Source organism: Brachyhypopomus gauderio, chromosome 1 (assembly GCF_052324685.1).
Source record: "Brachyhypopomus gauderio isolate BG-103 chromosome 1, BGAUD_0.2, whole genome shotgun sequence".
NCBI lineage: Eukaryota > Metazoa > Chordata > Actinopteri > Gymnotiformes > Hypopomidae > Brachyhypopomus > Brachyhypopomus gauderio.
The window spans coordinates 44437871-44459318 of record NC_135211.1 but is presented as its reverse complement, the minus strand read 5'-3'; the positions used below and the strand labels follow the sequence as shown (position 1 = coordinate 44459318).

The 21448-nt window shown below is 40.6% G+C and overlaps 1 protein-coding gene across 1 annotated transcript; it reads right to left on the bottom strand.

Annotated features, from left to right (window-relative positions):
• Positions 1-516: 516 nt before the first annotated feature.
• LOC143521862 (uncharacterized) lies at positions 517-14967 on the bottom strand. Its single transcript, XM_077015299.1, has 9 exons — positions 14811-14967; positions 7467-7529; positions 5221-7280; positions 4947-5011; positions 4374-4552; positions 4143-4255; positions 3985-4049; positions 3644-3813; positions 517-3406 (listed from the first exon to the last, which is right to left on the bottom strand). The coding sequence occupies exons 2-9, from the start codon at positions 7504-7506 to the stop codon at positions 3315-3317; spliced, it is 2784 nt and encodes a 927-aa protein (XP_076871414.1). The 5' UTR covers positions 7507-7529; positions 14811-14967; the 3' UTR covers positions 517-3314.
• Between the last annotated feature and the right edge of the window lie 6481 nt (positions 14968-21448).

Genomic DNA, 21448 nt, shown 5'->3' with positions numbered 1-21448 from the left:
GGTGTATGCACTTAATGGAAAATATGCAGATAGGTAAAAAAACATATATATTTGAGCCATTGAGCTTATTATGAGTACATAATTTTATATTAATGAAAGATTTCAAGATTATTTAAAAATTATAGACTTTAAATAAAAAATAAATTGCTGGGCTCTTTGATGGGCCCCCCTGGCCCTAGGGCCCGGGACAACAGACCCGGTTGTCCCCCCCTGTCGACGGGGCTGACAGAAGTAAGGGCTGTAGGAGATTTCCGTTGATTGTTCCATCTCTATTGATGTCGGTTCTCATTTTAGTTCTTGTGCAGTCAATGACAATAGAAAATGACAGTTTGTTTGGGTGCTGGAGTTTTAAAAGAAACATTTCTAAACACTGGGTCTATACTTGAACATAACCAAGGAAATAACCTGTAACACACTGAGAGACAGATGAACTGATATACTGGTAGACGTACATTGTAATGGAAAGTCTAATTTGCTAGGAACGTCACCGACTATTCTATCGCTAATCATTAATAGTCACATTCAATTTTGGGTGGCAGACATTAATGGGGTTTTTTTTTTAATCCACCTCTATCACGTTCTGTGGTGGCTGAATATTGTACCGTCAGCTAATGGGCAGCGTTCCCCGTTTCCCTGGATGTGTGTTGTATGTGCGTTAGTGTTCCCCCTCCCTTTAGTGTGTTGCTTATAAAATAACAGTTCACTAACATTGGTGTCATGGCTCATTCTTGTCCTTCTGACTCGAAGCCGTTACAACATGTAATGAATATGAAAAGACTTAAAACTGCGGTATTTTTTTTTCAAAATCTTTCCAGATTAATGGAGAAAATCCTATGCAATTAAAATTCATCTTGCAACAGGATTGTAATAATTAATTGTAATTGTAATAACTCAGTTAAAAGTTGTAAAACAATTATAAGAAATATAATTGTTTTACAACTTTTAACTGAATTATTACAAAATTACTGCAAAAATATTAGTGGTGTCACTTTTTTTAAAGTGCTTAATTATAATAATTCAGGAAAAAGTGTGATGGGCAGGGTGAGCAACTCAAAAAGGAAGCGATCACGCCAAGTCTCAGGGAAAGAGGATGGTTTAATAGAAAGTGTGCAAACCAAAAACCCGTGCATTGTTCCAAATGTAGGAAATAATAACCAGCAGTCAACTGGTACAAAGACAAGACATATATAGACGAACAAACGACCCTCAGGTGAGACGGATCACGGGTCCCGCCCACCTGAGGGACGAACATCACGTGACCAAAAACAGGACCGCTGCCGCTGTAACCGGGGGCGACCGGTAGGGGGCCCCCCCACAACGTGACAAAAGGTTGTAAAACAACGATATTTCTCTGCAAAAATATTAGTGCTGTCACTCTATTAAAAGTGCTAAATCATAATAATCCAGGAAAAATCTGTAAAATAACGGTATTTCTCTGCAGAATGTTTAATGAATTCTTCCACTTAATTTAAATCAGGGTTTTTTACTTTAAAATTAAAGTTTTTGTTTGGCAGCCGCTGCTGCCAGTCGTTTACCGTTTTTTTTAGGATTTTTTTTTACAGTGTACTTAGTTCTCCTCTGGGTTGACTATTTCTAGCCTATACAAGATTGAGGTTTGATTGGTTTCAGTTTCCACCACAATTTTTAATAAAAATAAAAAATTTGTTAAATTTTTTTAATTTTGCTGATTAAAATGTCCGTTTTAAAGGTTCCATTTTTAGGTAATTTATGGTTTCAAGGCTTGCTTCAAGGTATGGTTTCAAGGTTTGGATATTATTGATTTTAGTCAGTAACATCAGTTTTTATAGCTTAGGATTTTAAAGACTATCAGTTATTGGGAAAAGACCATGTGAGTGTCACGTAGGGCAACGCCCCCTCTCGTAGCTGTCACTCTGGGTTCCCTCATGTCCGTGTTCCCTGCCTGTTTGTCCCGCCCTGCTCGTTGGTTTTGATTCCTCGTTTGTTACCACACCCCTGTGTCATTGTCATCACCTGCCCCTTGTTTAATGTCTGTGCATATAAGCCCCTGAGTCTCCCTTGTCCTTCGTCCGGTATTTTGAATTTGATTTGTGATCGTGTCTGTTTCTTCGCTGTTCTCTGTACCTGACCGTATTCGTGTTTCCCCTGTTACCCGTGCTCCCTGTCTTTGTAATGCCTGTCTTTGCTTGTTTCACGGACTGCCCTCCTGCTATCGACCCTGCCTGGCTATCCGACGATGAATACGGTATTCCCCTGAATAAATCTCGCTCTTCTCAGCACTTGTGTCCGTCCTCTCGCTCCGTGGCGCGAGCCACGTTACAGTGAGTTAAGCCATATTACATTAGCATATCCAATGTGACCATATTTGTGTGTTGGTTTCTGTATCTGCTAAATAAAATCCAGTGTATTTAAAAGTTGCATGAATGTTGTGTGTGTTTTTTGCCTAAGGGCTTATCAGTATGAAAGTTAAAATGGCTTATCAAGAGAAACTTATCATGATTAGTTATGCAGATAGACAAAACTCCTACAGTTCAGGAAATAAAGATTGGGCAAAAAATGTCTGCAAAAATAAATAATAAAAAGACTATAATAAACTAAAATGTTATACATTACCATTCAATATCATGGAGGCTATAAAATTATTTGATCTCTTAAGATGCCTGACAGCATACCTGGGCACACAGTTATTATGCATTGGGTAAACTGAGATTTCATGTGGTTAACAAACAGGTATATCTGTATTTGATGTGGGCTACACCATGATTGCCATTTTCTATCATATTCTACTGGTATAACAAGGATTTGCAACACAGTTTCATACTCGGTCAATAAGACTTACTGGATTGCAGAGGATCTATGTATTTTATGCATTTTAATGCTGTTGCATGTATTTTATCTCATTTTTCATATATATTTTTTTGAGTAATTAATTGAAAATGTTCCTTGTAAGAAACTGCAGGAAAAGGGAGAAAGAATTTTAGAGTTTAAAGAAATGTAATTAACACAAACAAAACTACATAAAATTGCTCTAATGATAACTACAGAAAGCCAGCATAACATGCACAACGACCGACAAACGGTCCTGAAACACAAAGGTATATAAACAGTAAGACTAAGACATCATTATCATCATCAAAGGAAGCAAACAGGGTTTTAAATAGTTGTCAATAAAAGTTTTCTCTTTTTTTAGAGAAACAATTCATATAAATAGATTCTTAAAGTGTCATTTAAATGATTTCTACATTTCATAGGTAATGAACCTTTAACAATTATTTACATTTTTTTTCTTTAGCTGGGTTTCTTGTGATGTATCTCCTGCTGATTTATGGTCATCATCAGCTGGACCATGTGACCAGAAGTGAGATGGCCACCATGAAGGATGCTGTGAGTATGCTGATCTTGCTGCTGATGTCTCCTGATGATATTACTGCATTGCAATAAAATATGAATAATCATTAAATAAAAGTAAACTAGTCCACGCAAAAACAATAGAACAGAATGATCAATATTAATTTTCTAAACTAGAGAAAATGACAAATTGAAACATTTAGAAGCTATTTTATCATCTAAAAAACATTTAGGCACTGGACAGTGCAGTAAAGTCACGTTTTGGTGGTGAAGAGTTAACATGAGTTTCCAGAAAGTGTATAGCTGAATGACTTACCAGTGCCATTCACTATAATGTTAGAGGTGAAGATCTGAAAAGGGAGGGTGTTGTTTTGGGCTGCTCTTATGATTGTGTTCCCAATCTGGGTGCTGTTGGGCAGTGTGGCAGAGGCGGCAAAAACCAGATTGATGTTGTTTTGGATACTAGTAGCGCGAACACCTCCATCACTGTATGGGCAAATATAAAGAGAGCCAGGAGGAAATGTCAAGTATTTGTCATTTGGTTATGAAAGGGAACATGAATTTGTCCTAATGGAAACCCGAGCAGTTCTAAATCAGTTTTGAATTGTCTTAAATCTACACACATGTATGCAGGTATTAGCTTAACAATGTAATTACCTGAAATTTGAAACTGACAACGTGCTGAACGAGGTAGGGTAATCAGCATTGAAAAAAGGCACAAGCTACAAAGAGAATAAATATGTGATTAAAAAAACATAAATGATACTTTTTTCAATAATAATTATAACCTCATCAACAGATTATTTCAGACTTACTCCTGATTGGATCATCGTTGACCTGCTTGTGAATAAAGATGAAGATGAATTTGAGAGATCACTGCTATATGTGCCATTTGATAGAAACGTCACTGGTATTGTTTGTGGAGAACCTGAAAGATACCAAGATGTCAAATGTATTTCTTGAACCTGAACTTTGTAAATAGAAATGTTTTAAAGTTTCAGCATTAATAAATAAGTCTGGCAGTTTGGTATCTAGGTTTGACTCACTTGTGACTGTGATTGAATTTGCGTCGACTGCCAGGTTGAATCCTGTGGCTGACGGATTTGAAGCAGCCTCTTTTAGAACAGCTGCTACATCTGTTCCACTGGGGAGTGGTGCTGTGCTAGTTTGATTGAAGACTAACTCGATGTCTGCTTGCACATTCTGAGCACGTGTGGTCCCAGGACTGGAGAGAGAGAAATAATGCAACAATTATTATTATTATTTATTATTATTATTATTATTATTACATTAATTATAATTATTATTATAGACTAACTTTTCTAGGCATTCAAACACGGACGTAATTTGGGGGGGGGGGGGGCATGTCCCCCCCAGTTTTTCAAAAGCCGGTTTTGGTCCCCCCCAGTTTTTACGGTTAAAACCAAATATTTAAATAGTGACGAATCCATGTCCCTCCCACTTTTGAAATCAAAATTACGTCCATGCATTCAAATCTATACCATGTACAAAATATAAACATCAAAACAAAACTATTTGAATAAATGAGCATTGATGAACAGATGCTACATGAGAGTAAAATGTATAGAATGTCTGGATTCTTAAGTGTTGTCTCTTACCTGAAGCCACGCACATTGGTCTTGAGGAATTTGGGTCCATACTTTTCCTTGTACAGTTTGTCAAGCTACAAAGACAAATTTTCATAATTGTTCATTAATCCTGCCATTAGAATTTTTTCTTTTTTGTTGTGCTATTTTTTGAGTAACAATTATGCATTTCAAATTTTACAAGAATTGTCTTTTACTCAAAAACGCACATCCAATACACTTTTAAAATAATATCAGATATCTAGGAAAATCTAAAAAATTATTTTTGTATTAGTGTTATACTCACCGGTGCAGTAACTTGAGCAGATAAGGTTTTGAACTCTTGACTCGTGGGATCACTGTATGCTACAGTATACACTACCATAATGACACATGTGAAGAGAATAGCTGGGGGTGGATTTGTTGGTGCAGGTGTTGTGGTTGCAGCAACTGTTGTAGTTGTTATTGTGGTTGTACTAATTGTTGTAGTAGTAGTTGTTGGTGTAGTGGAAGTAGTTGTTGGAGTCGTAGTAGTTGCTCTTGTGGTGGTAGTAGTAGTAGTTGTTGGAGTAGTGGAAGTAGTTGTTGGAGTAGTAGTAGTTGTTGGAGTAGTGGAAGTAGTTGTTGGAGTAGTAGTAGTTGCTCTTGTGGTGGTGGTGGTGGTAGTAGTAGTAGTAGTTGTTGGAGTCATAGTTGGAGTAGTAGTCGTTGTTTGGGTAGTAGTACTAGTTGTTGGAGTAGTAGTAGTTGTTGTTGGTGTAGTAGTACTTGTGGCTGTGGTAGTGCTGGATGGTGTGGTAATTGCAGTAGTAGTTGGAATAGTGGTTTTTGTAGATGCTTGAGAAGATGATGTAATTGTTGGTGTTGTAGTAGTAGTTGCATTACTACTCATTACTGTAGTATTTGTTTTTGTTGGAGTAGATGAAGATGTTGCTGGAATAGTTGATCCTGTTGTAACACCATTTTTTGTTGTTGTAGCAGCAGTTGTTGACAGTGTTATAGTTATAGTTGTTGTTGGTATAGTTGTAGTAGTAGGAGATATTACTGGAGTTGTTGATGTGCGTGTTGTAGTAGTATTTGGTGTTGTAGCAGTATTAGTTATTACAGTTGTTGTCAGCATAGTTGCTATTCTGCTGGAAGTTACTTGAGTAGTAGTAACTACTGGAGAACTTGTTATTTTTGAAGTTGTTGCTGATGTTGTTAATCCTGTGTTGGCAGTTTTTGGTGTTGTACTAGCAGCAGTTATGACTGTTGTTTTTGGCATAGCTGCTGATGTAGATGTAGTAGTAGTATTTACAGGATTACTTGATGTAGTTGCTGGAGTAGATAGAGCAGTATTTTTAGCTGTAGAAACCACTGTAGTACTTATTAGGCTAGTTGTTGGAGTGGTTGGAGATGTTGCTGGAGTAGTTGTTACTGTTGTTGGTGGCGCTTGTGTTGTTGTAGAAGGCACTTGTGTTGTAGTAGAAGGTGCTTGTGTTGTAGTAGAAGGCGCTTGTGTTGTAGTAGAAGGCGCTTGTGTTGTAGAAGGCGCTGGTGTTGTAGAAGGCGCTGGTGTTGTAGTAGAAGGTGCTTGTGTTGTAGAAGGCGCTGGTGTTGTAGAAGGCACCGGTGTTGTAGTAGAAGGTGCTTGTGTTGTAGTAGAAGGCGCTTGTGTTGTAGTAGAAGGAGCTTGTGTTGTAGTAGAAGGCGCTTGTGTTGTAGAAGGCGCTGGTGTTGTAGTAGAAGGCGCTTGTGTTGTAGTAGAAGGCGCTTGTGTTGTAGGAGGCACTTGTGTTGTAGTAGAAGGCGATTTTGATGTAGTAGAAGGCACTTGTGTTGTGGTAGAAGGAGCTTGTGTTGTAGTAAAAGGCGCTTGTGTTGTAGAAGGCGCTGGTGTTGTAGTAGAAGGCGCTTGTGTTGTAGTAGAAGGCGCTTGTGTTGTAGGAGGCACTTGTGATGTAGTAGAAGGTGCTTCTGATGTAGTAGAAGGCGCTTGTGTTGTAGTTGTTGCTGCAGTGGTTGTTAATATAGTAGATGTTACTGGACTAGTAGTAGTTATGGGAGTTGTTGCATTTGTTGGAGTAATTGTAGTAGAAGGAGATGTTATTGGAGTAGATGTTGTTTTATCCCCAGTGGTTGCTGTTGTTGTTGCCATAGGAGTTAGTGTAGTAGGTGTTACTGAAGTACTAGTAACTACTGAAGTACTTATTATGCTTGCCGTAGTTACAGATGTTGCTGGAACAGTTGGTGATGCTCCAGATGTGGCAGTGTTTGCTATTGTATTAGCACTATCTGTTACGGTTGGTGTTAAAATCAAAGTAGTTGGAGATGTTGCTGGAGTTGTTGCTAATACTGTAGACTGAGCAGTAGTAGTTGCAATTGTTCCTGGAATTAAAAGAGAAGACAGGATATTGTGAAGTACAAAAACACAAGAATAACTGAAATGAGAAATAAGGATATTAACAAGAATAATATGAATATAAATAATAGTTTGAAATGCACAATTATAGTGAAAATCTGGAAAATGTGAACTCAAAACAAGTGTAATTATGATGAAAGCATTTTGCTTACCCACAAGAACAAAAACTGCAGCCCATGCTCTTGACTTCATCTTGACTATTTTAGAAACGAGACCTTAAACGTACACAATATATATTATTACAGGATATTTGAAGAATCAGAGTCTGACATTAACAATTCATGTTGAAGTTTTATATTATGTTTATATTATGTATGTCTTCTAATTGCTAATAACTATGGGTAGGATATGAGTAGACAGCCCGACAGTGATGGAAAAGTAAAGCCAAAATATCTCTCATGCCCTCTGCGGCATTACCTTTCACTTTCAGTTTACACACCCAGTGAGAGTTTTTTTTGGCAGTTTTGTTCTATCAGTTTATATATTGCCTTTTTTAATGTCCCATAAAACCTGTTGTAATTTAAATGGGCATGGCTGATTGGTTGTCAGAGATACAAGTCACTATTTTGCAAATTGTATATGCTTTGCATGTTTTCCCATAGCTAAATTTAGAGAACACTAAACAGTAAACCTCTTCATCATTTGACAGCCAGACAATTCTTGAGCTAGCCTTGTTTCTGGACTAAAGTGTCATAAGAATTAACGTGACTTAAGAATTCCATTCTTGCTGTGTTTTTTATTTAAATAATGTTTAAGGAATTCTGATATCTTACCAGTTCCAAAATATTATTACCAAAATCAACAGAATTGCACTAAAATACCTTGAATAATATACTGCCTTGTTCAATGTCATGCTCTTCCAAAATACAAATGTATTAGTATAGAAAATACTAATACAAAATTATTAGTATGGAAAGGTTTGTAAATAAGCCTTATTTGTTTTGAATGCTGACATGTGCTTGGGCATTAAGTATATAGAGTTCCCTATCACCTGTTTGTATGTTGGACACTGAGTTAAGTGGTGAACAGAATGAGTTGTTGGTTTTAACCAGTAGCAGGTTTTAAGCAGTTGCCTTGTATACATGTATGGTTTTTCAAATAATTAAATTACATAATTAAGAAATCCTGAATTGTGCTCACAAAAATAACACTCAATAGAAGATCACATTTATAGAATAGATATCACAGAACAACTATCCATAAAACAATGTATGTTACATTAGAAAATACTTTCTTAATAAATGATAACTGTCACGGTCACAGCTCCGGACCCTTCCCTGTGGGTGTGTCGCTACGTTGTCTGCGTGCTGTTATGTCCCGTGGGTGTTGTTTGTTGTTTGTGGGTTGTTTGTGCGGCCGCTCAGGCGCTCAGTTCCTCGGTCCCCATCAGTGGGGAGCAGTATGGACTGGTCCCGCTGCACAACCGCGGAGGAACCAATGTCCCTGGGCCGGAGTATTTCGGAGGACGAGGAGGAGATGGAGACATTGAGGGGTGAAGCGCCAGTGACTCCGGGAGCGCGTGAGGGACTCGGCGTAGCCAGCAGTCCGAGGTGGGGGTTCGGTGCGCACTTGGAGAAGCCACGGATACCCGCCAGCGCCCGGCGCAGCGTCCGGGCTCCGGTAGCGCCCAAGAAGGCGGCCAAAGCTCCCCGAGGGAGGCCACCAGGCGCACGGTCGACGGGAGCACCGGGCAGCACAACGCGCGCTCGAAACGCGGCTCCAGGGACCGGAGGAACACCGCCACCTGTTCCGCCTGCCTCGCCTGACCCAGGAGGGGTCGCTCCACTACTAGCTCTGTGGCAGGCAGCCAGAATGTTGTCATGGCTGCCAGTACCTGTCTGTCTGTCTGTCCCCGTGTTTCTCCCGAACCCCCTGTTCCCTTTGGTGCCCTGTATGTTCAATATTCCAGTGTGCGTGTCTGTGCTTGTGCCATTGTTTAATGTATTCTCCCCTGTCTTCCCAGGGAGGGTGTACTAGAGCTGTTCGCGGCGGTTCCCGCCGTCGGGGTGACGGCTCTCGGAGGCTCGTGATCCCAGCGCTTCCGGACCTGCCTGTCGGTGTAGGGGCGCTCCGGGAGTAGCAAGCCCCTGGCGGAGGGTTCTGTCACGGTCACAGCTCCGGACCGTTCCCTGTGGGTGTGTCGCTACGTTGTCTGCGTGCTGTTATGTCCATATTAGTACTTCCGTGGGTGTGGGTTGTTTGTGAGCGTGTTCGTAGTCGCACCTGTGCCTTGTCTCGAGATCACGAGGGTATGTGTTAACCACCTATTTAATGTGCGCTCACGCAATGTCTTGTGCTCGTCTTTGTCTAAAGTTTCGTGCCTGTGAGAGAGTTTCTGTGTATGCTTGCACTCTGCACGGAGCTTACACGTGTCTTAGTACGAATTAAACGTTTTATGTTGCACTGCCCGATGCTTGTCGTGCCTCCTCCTTCAGCGTCACAATAACAGTGATAAAATAGTTATCATTTATTAAGAAAGTATTTTATAATGTAACATACATTGTTTTATGGATAGTTGTTCTGTGATATCTATTCTATAAATGTGATCTTTGATATTTTAAGGATATGTGATGAAAACTGAGACAAGTGTCCTGATTAATTTAAGATATAGTGATTTCACACACAGCCCAATAAAAATGTTTTATCACTCTATAAGCCAGAGAAAGAAACACCCTAAACTGAAAAGTGAATGTGTAACTCATCCAATTGCTTTGTAAAGTCAGCCAAGTTAAATGAGGGATCCAGAATTGTACTTGATAAATACCCAATATAAAAGAACCATGATCAAAAAGATCATTGTTTATTGAGAAATGACCTAATGTATTCACATGGATTTATGTATTCAGTATCTATTGATACTATAATATTGATTCATCAGCTTTAAATTGTATATATATATTATTTTGATCTATAATGAATGTAATTAAATTAAATGTTGACCCATGCTCCTAGTCAGTGCTACATTCCAGTTATTTTAAATAGCCGGTGGCATGGCTCTCAGAATCGAAATAAAAATGTAATCAGAAGAAAACATAAGGGTACAAAACATTGTAACAAACAAAATTTGATCCCAGTGAAATGCATAAGTGATGTAAGCAATGCTGATCAAACACATCAAGTCTTCAAAGTCTCCTTACTAAACGTCCGCTCGCTCACAAACAAGTCTTTTATAATAGCTAAATTAATTGAAGATTACTGTCTGGACTTTCTTTTTCTAACAGAGACTTGGCTTGATAGCAATGGAGCAATAGTGCTAAATGAAGCTTCGCCTCCCGACTTTAACTATTTTAATGTCTCCAGGGTAAATAAGAGAGGTGGTGGTGTTGCATGTTTTTACCATAAAGCATTCCGCTGTAAGCAGATCTCATTAGGGGAACATCCTACGTTTGAATATCTGGCAGTACAACTCAACAGTACTTATTCAGTTATTTTGATTGTTATCTATCATCCTCCCAGACTGCATGCAGATTTTCTTGAAGATTTTGAAGAAATGCTTTCAAGGATTTTAATTGATTTTGATTATGTTTTAATTACTGGGGATTTTAATATTCACATGGATATATCCACAAATACAATCACTTCAGAATTCATGAGGATGCTTAACTCTTTTGATCTCATACAGCATGTATCAGGCCCAACTCATAAGCATGGCCACATTTTAGATTTGATCATTTCTAAACGTATAGAGGTTAATAATACTGAAATTACTGATGTTGCAATCTCTGACCATTTTGGTGTATTTTTCAATATGTCATTATCTACTAGAACACTCAGTGAAAAGCGCACAATAACCAAGCGTTATCTCAGTGCTGGCAGTGCCGTGGCCTTCACGAATTCCCTAAAATTTTTAAAACTGCAATGGTTAATCCACTATTAAAGAACAGAAATCTTGATCCCACAATTCTTAATAATTATCGACCTATATCTAACCTTTCCTTTCTTAGCAAAATCATTGAAAAAGTAGTGTCAATCCAGTTGAATGACAAAGTAAATCAAATAAATGACACTTTTCAATCTGGTTTCAGAGCTCTCCACAGCACTGAAACAGCCCTAGTTAAGGTAGTAAATGACTTGAGATTGAATAAGGATGCAGGCAAACTCTCAGTCCTTTTTCTGCTAGATTTAAGCGCCGCTTTTGACACCGTTGATCATGAAATACTTCTTGATCGACTACAGAGCTGGGTAGGCCTTAGTGGCTTAGTCTTAGACTGGTTTAGATCGTACCTAACTGGGCGTGATTACTATGTAGCATTAGGTACCTCTTCCTCCACACGTCAAAAAATAAATTGTGGCGTCCCCCAAGGATCAATTCTTGGGCCGTTACTATTCAACCTATATATGCTTCCGTTACCACACATCATTAATAAACATGGTATTAGTTATCATCAATATGCAGATGACACTCAACTTTATATTTCGCTAGAACCTAAAGCGCTAAAATCAATTTGCTCACTGTTTGACTGCATAGATGATATACAGACATGGATGTCTGACAATTTTCTGCAGTTAAATAAACAGAAGACAGAGGTTCTTGTTATTGGCAGTGATTCACAAAGGAATGATGTCCAGACTTATTTAAATCAAATGAATCTGAATGCCAGATAATGTGTTAATCAGACCCTCCAGAAAGTCGCGATGTTGCGATTTGCAACTTCAACGCAACTTCAAGCAAACCCCGCAAATTCAGGGCGGTGTTGCAACTTCAGCCAATCACCGCAACTTTCCCGCAAATTTGACCAATCACTGATGTCGTCTTGATGTGACGTCGACAAACTCCCGCCTTACTTCCGTATATACGTTCAAGAGGAGCAGACTGAAAGCAGCATGAGCGAGGAAAATAACGGCAAAAAGATCGGGAAAAGCAGTATCCCGGTACACTACATGAAAGCGGGGATAAACTGTCCAGATCCGACCCGCGAATTGATTATCTATGGCCCCCTGGATGATATTTAATTACTATTAGAACCGGCCCGCAGGCCACAGCTGCCCGATGGTGTTATGCACGCACAAACACTACATTCCCCACAATGCAACGGTAGCCCGCGAAGTCACTGCAGCGCACGCAAGTGGCGAGGGTCTGAGATAAAGTTTATAAGTTTAAACTTTTTAAACTGAGATAAAGTTTAAAGTCAGAGATAAAGTTTATTTATCTCTGATCCATATCTATGAGTTACTAGTGGCACAACCACTGGCGATCGATCTCGATATAATACTTAATTTGTGTCCATTTTACAGGCCGCCCGGTAACAACTTACGTTCGCTAACCCCGCCCCCCCGTCAACAATTAATGTTCCAGGTTCAAATCTCACTCCAAGCGATCTTGAAAAGTTGGCAACCCTGAATAAATAGGTAAATAGATAATTAAAATGGACTACTAAATAGAGGAAACCATACAACATTTACTCCCTATTGTAATGTACTCACAAAAAAGCAAAAACACACCGCAACTTCCATCGCAATTTTTTTGAAAAACACCCGCAACATCAAACATTTTAGCCCGCAACAATCACAAAAAAGGCCCGCGAAATGCTGGTGGGACTGGTTAATAACCTGGGCGTCACCTTTGATAATGAGCTCAGCTTCAAATCACACATCATGACTACATGCAAGACAGCTTATTTTCACCTTCGAAACATCGCTAAGGTCCGAGATATGCTCTCTCCTGCTGAGAGTGAAAAACTTGTCCATGCATTTATCACATCAAGGCTAGATTATTGTAACGCTGTTCTATCTGCTCTTCCAAAGAGCTCTATTTCGCACCTACAGCGAGTTCAGAATGTGGCTGCAAGGGTTCTGACCCGCAGGAGAAAGAGAGATCATATTACACCTGCACTCCACTCACTGCACTGGTTACCTGTCAGCTTTAGAATAGATTTTAAGGTTCTAGTCATGGTTTTTAAATGTCTTCATGGTCTTGCCCCTCTTTACCTGAGTGAAATGATGGTTAGATATGTTCCAGTCAGGTCTCTCAGGTCTTCAAACAGTAATCTACTGGTCAGTGATGTCAGTAACGCGTTACTCTAATCTTACCACTTTTTTCGGTAATGAGTAATATAACGCGCTACTATTTCCAGTCCAGTAATCAGATTAAAGTTACTTATCCAAATAACTGTGCGTTACTATTTATATTTTCCCTAGTAAAATATATATTTTTGCTTTCTTCTTGGCTCAGTTCTACTTTTGCGTCTGACCGTAGCGATCGACTCCGCACGCTGCGGAGTATTTCGTTTCACAAGCTGTCTGACTGAACTGTGGTGGGTTTCCCAAAACGTTCGTAGCGCTAAGTACTTCTTAACCTCATACGTTTCATACGAGGTTACGAAGTACTTGGCGCTACGAACGTTTCGGGAAACCCACCCCAGTTCGCTTGTATTACGTTTACAAATAAATTTACAAATAATACCGCGCAGCTACACAAACGTAATGTCAGGAGATACTGTAGCGACTCCTACTCCTCACGGGAGTCTTGCCCTTTAAGTGACACTGGGGGGCGGAGCCTGCGCGCGCCAGGGTTGCGTTATCAATAAAGTTTCCCTCCTCGGGATTTTTGGATTAAGCAGTTTCTGCCTCGGTTACCGAACCTGCTTCAATACATTGTTACTGTTAAAAATGCACTGCCAATAAAGTGAGTATAGGAAAAATTTATTTTGCTGCTGAATGTAACAACTAAAGTAACTTGTAATCTAACGTAGTTACTTTTAAAATCAAGTAATATGTAACGTAACTAAGTTACTTTTAAAAGGAGTAATCAGTAATCAGTAATCGGATTACTTTCTCAAGGTAACTTAGCCATCACTGCTACTGGTGATTCCTAAAAGCCGATTAAAGATTGGCGAGGGTGCTTTTAGTCACTGTGGCCCAAAGCTCTGGAATTCTCTTCCTGAAGAGCTCAGAGGCATTTCATCCCTGCATAGTTTTAAGAGCAGTCTCAAAACATTCCTGTTTAGATCCGCTTTTAGTTAAGAAACTCTATCTTAATAGTTTTATCTTATTTACTTTACTTTTTATTATCTTATTTACTTTACTTTTTTACTTTTTGTTATTTTAATATTTTTATCTTTAATTTCTTTTAACATTTTCCTTTTGTCTTTTTGTCTTATCTCCTTTTAATGTTTCTTTTATTTATACTGTAAAGCACTTTGAGTTACATGTATGTATGAAAGGTGCTATACAAATAAAGATGATGATTATTATTATTATTATTATTAAATGTGATCAAAATTGAGACGAGTGACAATTTGTTCTGATTCATTAAAATGTTGAGATTTCATACACTTAGACCAACTGAAAACTATTTTACCACTTAAATGACCATATTTATATTATTGATTCAGCACCTTTAAATTTGATATATATTATTTTGATCCATAATGAATGTGACAATTTGTTATGATTAATTTAGAAATTAAGATTTCACACACTTAGACCAACTGAAAAATATGAAAAGAAAGGCCTTAAATTGAAAGCAGTACAAAAAAGTGAAACGTGTAACTCACCAAGTTCCCTTGTGAAGTCAGTTTAGTTCACTCCTTATAAAATGGTTGTGATTCAGTCAAATTTGGTCTTTGAAAAGTTGTGAGTCAGTTATATTCTGTGTTTTCTCCCAGATCCAGGATGGAGTGATGTTGCCCTATGAGGCAAGTTGTTTAACCAATACTGGCATTGGTTGGGCTGTTTTATATGACAGGATGAGCATGACGTAGCTGTAGATGGTCTTTTACATATCTCAATGATCATGATTTGGGGGTTGATGTGGATTCTTATAACATTTTTGTGTCTGGTTTGAAAGGTGTAGCTGTACATGGTCTTTTATCTTTGAATCATATCTCAGTGATCATGACTGACATATCACGTGTTTCATTGTTATCATTGTTTCACACTCATTGTTAACACATTGCGTACTTGGTGTCTTATCCATCTGAAGAAAAGAACAGATAAGCATGTAGCTTTGTGTCTAACACATACCTACAGTATTTACTTTAAATTAAGTGTTATGGTGAAACAGTTCTCTAAAGAATGTATATCTTCCGAATAGGCCTGTGTTGAAAAAATCAATTTTCCGATTCAGAATCGATTCGCATATGATGATCTGATAATCGATTCGTACGTCCAAAGATCGATTTTTTTGTGAACTTTTACCCCCGCCTCGTCACTGAATTCACGCAGGCGTGCTCGGTCTAACTAACTGTAAAACAACATGGCGTCGGACAGTGACGGTAACGACGATAGTCAAATCGACAATCTAAAAACAGAAGGACAGTTTATCCAGTGTCAGTGACTATTTACAGTTAGTCCATGTCACTGACAGTTTACCCAGTGTTTTTACAGTTTAAAAAAGTTAAAAATGCTCTTGTAACGTTGGGCGCAAGGTGATGGACGAGACAGAATCCTTTGCACTTTCCAAATCGTTACGTTTATTACATTTACCGAAGCGCAGACAGCGCACATAAAACACGTTTACATAGAACATGTGTGACTCAAACAACGAGCACAGGACGTTGCGCGAACGCACATTAAGTAGACAAACCACACAAACCCCACGTGATGACGAGACGAGCCACAGGTGAGGATTATCACAAGACGCACCCGCACCCACGGAGATACACAGACGCAGACGAGTAGACGCAGACAACGTTAACACACGCCCAACAGGGAGGGGTCGGGGACCGTAATGTGAGAGTTCTGTTCTTATAATCTCACTTTAAAGAAAAATACACGTTTACATTTTATACTTTCAGTTTATTAAGTGTGAGCACTTTTAAAATAAAAATGCATTTGGTAGCAACAGCTTTTGCAACAGCTTTTGGGTGACTTCTTAATTATTTCAATCATAATAATAATGCACTGGTTAGTGTCCCAGTAGGAGTCCACTGTTGCAGATATAGACACCTCAAAGATGTCCTCTGTTTATTGTCCTGGATTACCTTTCTTGAAGGTAGATTTATGATCTGGATGTCTTCCAGCCATCAGTAACTACCAACTACCAGTAACTATTTGCTGATTAATATTGATAGAATACTAGTTTTAACATGTTGCTTCTGTACATAGTCAGGAAACAGCTCAAATAAATACATTTTTAATAACACTAAACCCCGAATTGGATCGAATCGATTAAATCGGATTAAATCGAAATAAATCGATTCTTAATCTTCAGAATCGGATCGATTCTTGGAATTTGAATCGATACCCAGCCCTACTTCCGAAGTTTAAAAAAGAGTATCATGGAAATACAAAGAAAATCTTATATAAATGGACATTTCGGTGTTAATGAAAACCTTTCCTTTGAGATAACATTATCTACCTGTGTTGACATTCTTTCCACAGATGAGATCACAAACATCTTTATACAGAGAGGGTAAAATGACGAATGTACAAACTGCAGGCTATTCTTAGAGTGACCTGGTGTCACGTTATGGTCCCCGACCCCTCCCTTTGGGCGTGTGTTTACGTCGTCTGCATCTACTCGTCTGCGTCAGTGGATCTCCGTGGGTGTGGTTGCGTCCTGTGATAATCCGTCTCACCTGTGGCTCGTCTCGTCATCATGTGGGGTTTATGTAGTTTGTCTATTTAATGTGCATTCGCGCAGTGTCCTGTGCTCGTCGTTGTTTGAGTCATTCATCTTGTGTCTGTATGTTTGAATGTTATACGTGCGCTGTCTGCGCTATAATTGGAATAAAAAGTGACGTCTGCGAAGAGGATTCTGTCTCGTCCGTTGCCTTCCGCGGATCGTTACAGATCGACGAGCCGATCTAAGGAGACAGAATGCCAGGCTACGCAACCCGGGCAAAGAAGGGTAAAAGACCCAGTAAGCGACACCATGCCACCTCCCCTGTCCAGCACCGCAAGGCCACGGTGACTCCCAAGATGATGGAGCAGGACCCCGTGTGTGCCTTCATGCTCTGTCAGGCTCGGGAGTACTTCCGCGAGACCGCGATGCGGATGTGGAAGGAGCGTCACCCCTCTCCCTCCAGAAACCTCTCACCTGTGCGGGTAGGCTCCCTCAAGCTCTGCTCCATGGAGAAGACCCCCGAGAGCGAGTTCGAGAAGGCAGACTCTCCAGGTGAGGTGGAAGAGGAAGAAGAGGACTATCCACCCTCTATATGCTCCCCGCCCACCGTGGATTACGGTGAGGGTGAGGAGGACGAAGAGGACTACCCTCCGTCCGTGTGCTCCGCTCCCACCGTAGATTACGGTGAGGAAGAGGAGGAGGAAGAGGACTACCCTCCGTCCGTGTGCTCCGCTCCCACCGTGGATTACGGTGAGGAGGAGGAGGAGGAGGAAGAGGACTACCCTCCGTCTGTGTGCTCGGGTGGCTCAGAGCGCGCGGACGGTGAGTCATACATGGAGGAGGAGGAGGAGGAAGAAAGTCCGTCCCCTTCGGAGCTCTCCGTCGGGACCGTGAGGGGGAGGAACAGTCTGGAGGTGGGCGTATCCCCTGAACACTCCAAGGGAAGCGACATGGACTACTCCCAGGGTGGCAGCCCGGAGGAGCCCATGATCTGGAGCCTGGGCAGTGACAAGGAGATGGAGGTCGAGGAAGACGCTCCCGCTGCCAGGTCCAGAGGGCGATCGCTAGGTAGAGGGGATTACCCAGTGGACAGAGAGGAGAGAAAGAGCACGAGCGGAGGTCTCCTGCAGCGTGCCCCTCTGGGGCCACTGGAGAGACCAGTCACACTGCACCTGGCGCGTCCGCCAGCCGTGCCGCACCTTGTGGAGGGTTTGCAGCGAGGGCGGGAAGAGGACCGCCCACCGCAGCACCTGCAGCTCCCGGTTTCTCTGTGAACGTCTTTTCCCCGGACTTCCCAGGGAGGGTGTTCTAGGCTGTTCGTGGCGGACTCTCCACCTAGGGCAGTCATCTCCCAGACGCAGGGCGCTTCGGATCCGCCCATCGACGTGGGTTCGGGGTACTTGGTCCTGTTGGCACCCCGGGACAGGTAGTGCCCTTGGTGGGGGCGTCTGTCGCGTCACGGTCCCCGACCCCTCCCTTTGGGCGTTTGTTTACGTTGTCTGCTTCTACTCGTCTGCGTCAGTGGATCTCCATGGGTGTGGTTGCATCCTGTGATAATCCGTCTCACCTGTGGCTCGTCTCGTCATCACTGGGGGTTTATGTAGTTTGTCTATTTAATGTGCGTTCGCGCAGTGTCCTGTGCTCGTCGTTGTTTGAGTCATTCAGGTGTCTGTATGTTTGAATGTTATATGTGCACTGTCTGCGCTATAATTGTAATAAAAAGTAACGTCTACGAAGAGGATTCTGTCTCGTCCGTTGCCTTCCGCGGATCGTTACACCTGGCAGGTGCTGACGACAATGAAACAGTTTTTGGGGAAAAAATGGATGGCTATAAATCCAAATAACGTCACTACATTTCTGAAGTAAAAAAGCAAATGCTGGAACGATAGTGTTATAAGAAAAAAATGAATTGATTTGCAAATATCTAGTTTTATCACTAGGCTCTCTTCATCTGTTAAAAAAAAAAACAAAATCTTTTCATGCATAAAACATGAGTCTGTATCAGTAATTGTGTCACATTGTATATGCACACTAGTAAATCTGGACTTTTCTATGGATTCTGTTCCCTAGTTGCAATGCTACTGAATTAGATAAATTCACATATATATGCATATGGATACAAACATATGAATATGTACATTGGTGACTTTCTTTAGAACACTTGAGACATGACATATATCTGTATATTAAGAAATACTGAAGATAACAAAAGTTTCATATATAAACTCAACTCAGGAGCTGCAAAATATCTTCTCTCAGCAACAGAGGCGTCTTTAGTGCCCCATACACCATATCCCCAGTTTTACATCACTTGTTCTTTGGTTATGGTTTAATTGTTGTTTTTTATTAATAATAATAAATAACCAAACAATACAAATCCTGACCTATTCCTAATCTCACAGGAATATGTGGTTGTATTACATAAAATATTCAGTTACATTAGTGGAGCACACAAACACTTTACTGAACATATCTTCTAGATGTATGAATTTTTCCAGGTTTTCTGCACCAAAATGTGTTTACCTTTACAGCTAGTTTTTGAATTTATAGAGACAGTTGTGACTCATTGTGTTTTAATTTTGTGTGCTGTTTATGGAGGTGCAGGTTGCCTTAGCTATCTGATAAACCTACTCTGTTGTCATAAAAGTGCCACTCTACATCAGAGGTGGAAAGGATTTATCATAGGATCATTAACCTTTTATTTCCATAAATATATTTCCACCTCTGATATATACTGTATATGAATCTATACATGGCACATAGTGTATATGACAGCTTTTATTGTCATATGGACAATATTACTTCCAGCAATAATAGGATTACAAAGCCACATAGTGGCATAACAAAATAACTAACAAACTTAACAACTTGACCCTGACAAATTACAGGGGAAAATAACTGGAAAGCTACTGAAACCTACATTGTTCACTCAGTGAGTAACCTCTGCAGCTTTTCTTTTTAACCTCGCCACCTTTACATTTCATAGTTTGTTTAGACCCTGGCTTAGACTGCTCCATCTTTATGGCAATGCGGACTTATTTTTTCACGTTTCAGTAGTGTCAACCGTGTCGCGGAAGGATCACATGATGAGTTAGTGTCAGTGTGCAACTGGCATCTCTCTCTTGACTTCTCACTCGTGGGATACAAACAGGGAGATGAGAGGCTGCGCTGAGCAGGTTTGCCAGACTGGAGTGAGGAGAGGTAATAGGCACCGTTAAACAGCAGCGGGACTACTGGCCGGGGCCGCAGTGCTCAGCAATGCCTCCTCCATGGGCTGAGTTAAACCACCGGCGGCCGGTGGCCCAGCGGCCCACTAAACCATTGGCCCACCAGCCCGCCCCTACATTAGGGTGACGAGATGGGTGAACACATACACGATCGACCACACATATATGGGGATAAACAAACACAGACTACACAAACACATGCCCATAAAAAAATGGACCGGGGTGACTTAACTAATAACAAACAATTAATAATCATCAATAACACTATACTGACATAAACACCACATAATACAGTGGGGAAAATAAGTATTTAGTCAGTCACCAATTGTGCAAGTTCTCCCACTTAAAAAGATGAGAGAGGCCTGTAATTGACATCATAGGTAGACCTCAACTATGAGAGACAAAATGTGAAAAAAAAATTTGAGAAAATCATTTTGTCTGACTTTTAAAGAATTTATTTGCAAATAATGGTGGAAAATAAGTATTTGGTCACCTACAAACAAGCAAGATTTCTGGCTGTCACAGACCTGTAACTTCTTTTTTAAGAGGCTCCTCTTTCCCCCACTCATTACCTGTATTATTGGCACCTGTTTGAAGTCGTTAACAGTATAAAAGACACCTGCCCACAACCTCAAACAGTCACACTCCAAACTCCACTATGGTGAAGACGCAAGAGCTGTCGGAGGACACCAGAAACCGAATTGTAGACCTGCACCAGGCTGGGAAGACTGAATCTGCAATAGGCAAGCAGCTTGGTGTGAAGAAATCTACTGTGGGAGCAATAATCAGAAAATGGAAGACCTACAAGACCACTACTAATCTCCCTCGATCTAGGGCTCCACGCAAGATCTCAGCCCGTGGGGTCAAAATGATCACAAGAACGGTGAGGAAAAATCCCAGAACCACAAGGGGGGATCTAGTGAATGACCTGCAGAAAGCTGGGACCAACTTTACAAAGGCTACCATCAGCAACACACTACGACGCCAGGGACTCAGATCTTGCAGTGACAGACGTGTCCCCCTGCTTAAGCCAGTCCATATCCAGGCACGTCTGAAGTTTGCTAGAGAGCATTTGGATGTTCCAGAAGAGTATTAGGAGAATGTCATATGGTCAGATTAAACCAAAGTAGAACTATTTGGTAAAAACACAACTCGTCGTGTTTGGAGGACAGTGAATGCTGAGTTGCATCCAAAGAATACCATACCAACTGTGAAGCATGGGGGTGGCAACATCATGCTTTGGGGCTGTTTCTCTGCAAAGGGACCAGGACGACTGGTCCGTGTACATGAAAGAATGAATGGGGCCATGTATTGTGAGATTTTGGGTGCAAACCTCCTTCCATCAGCAAGGGCAATGAAGATGAAACGTGGCTGGGTCTTTCAGCATGATAATGATCCC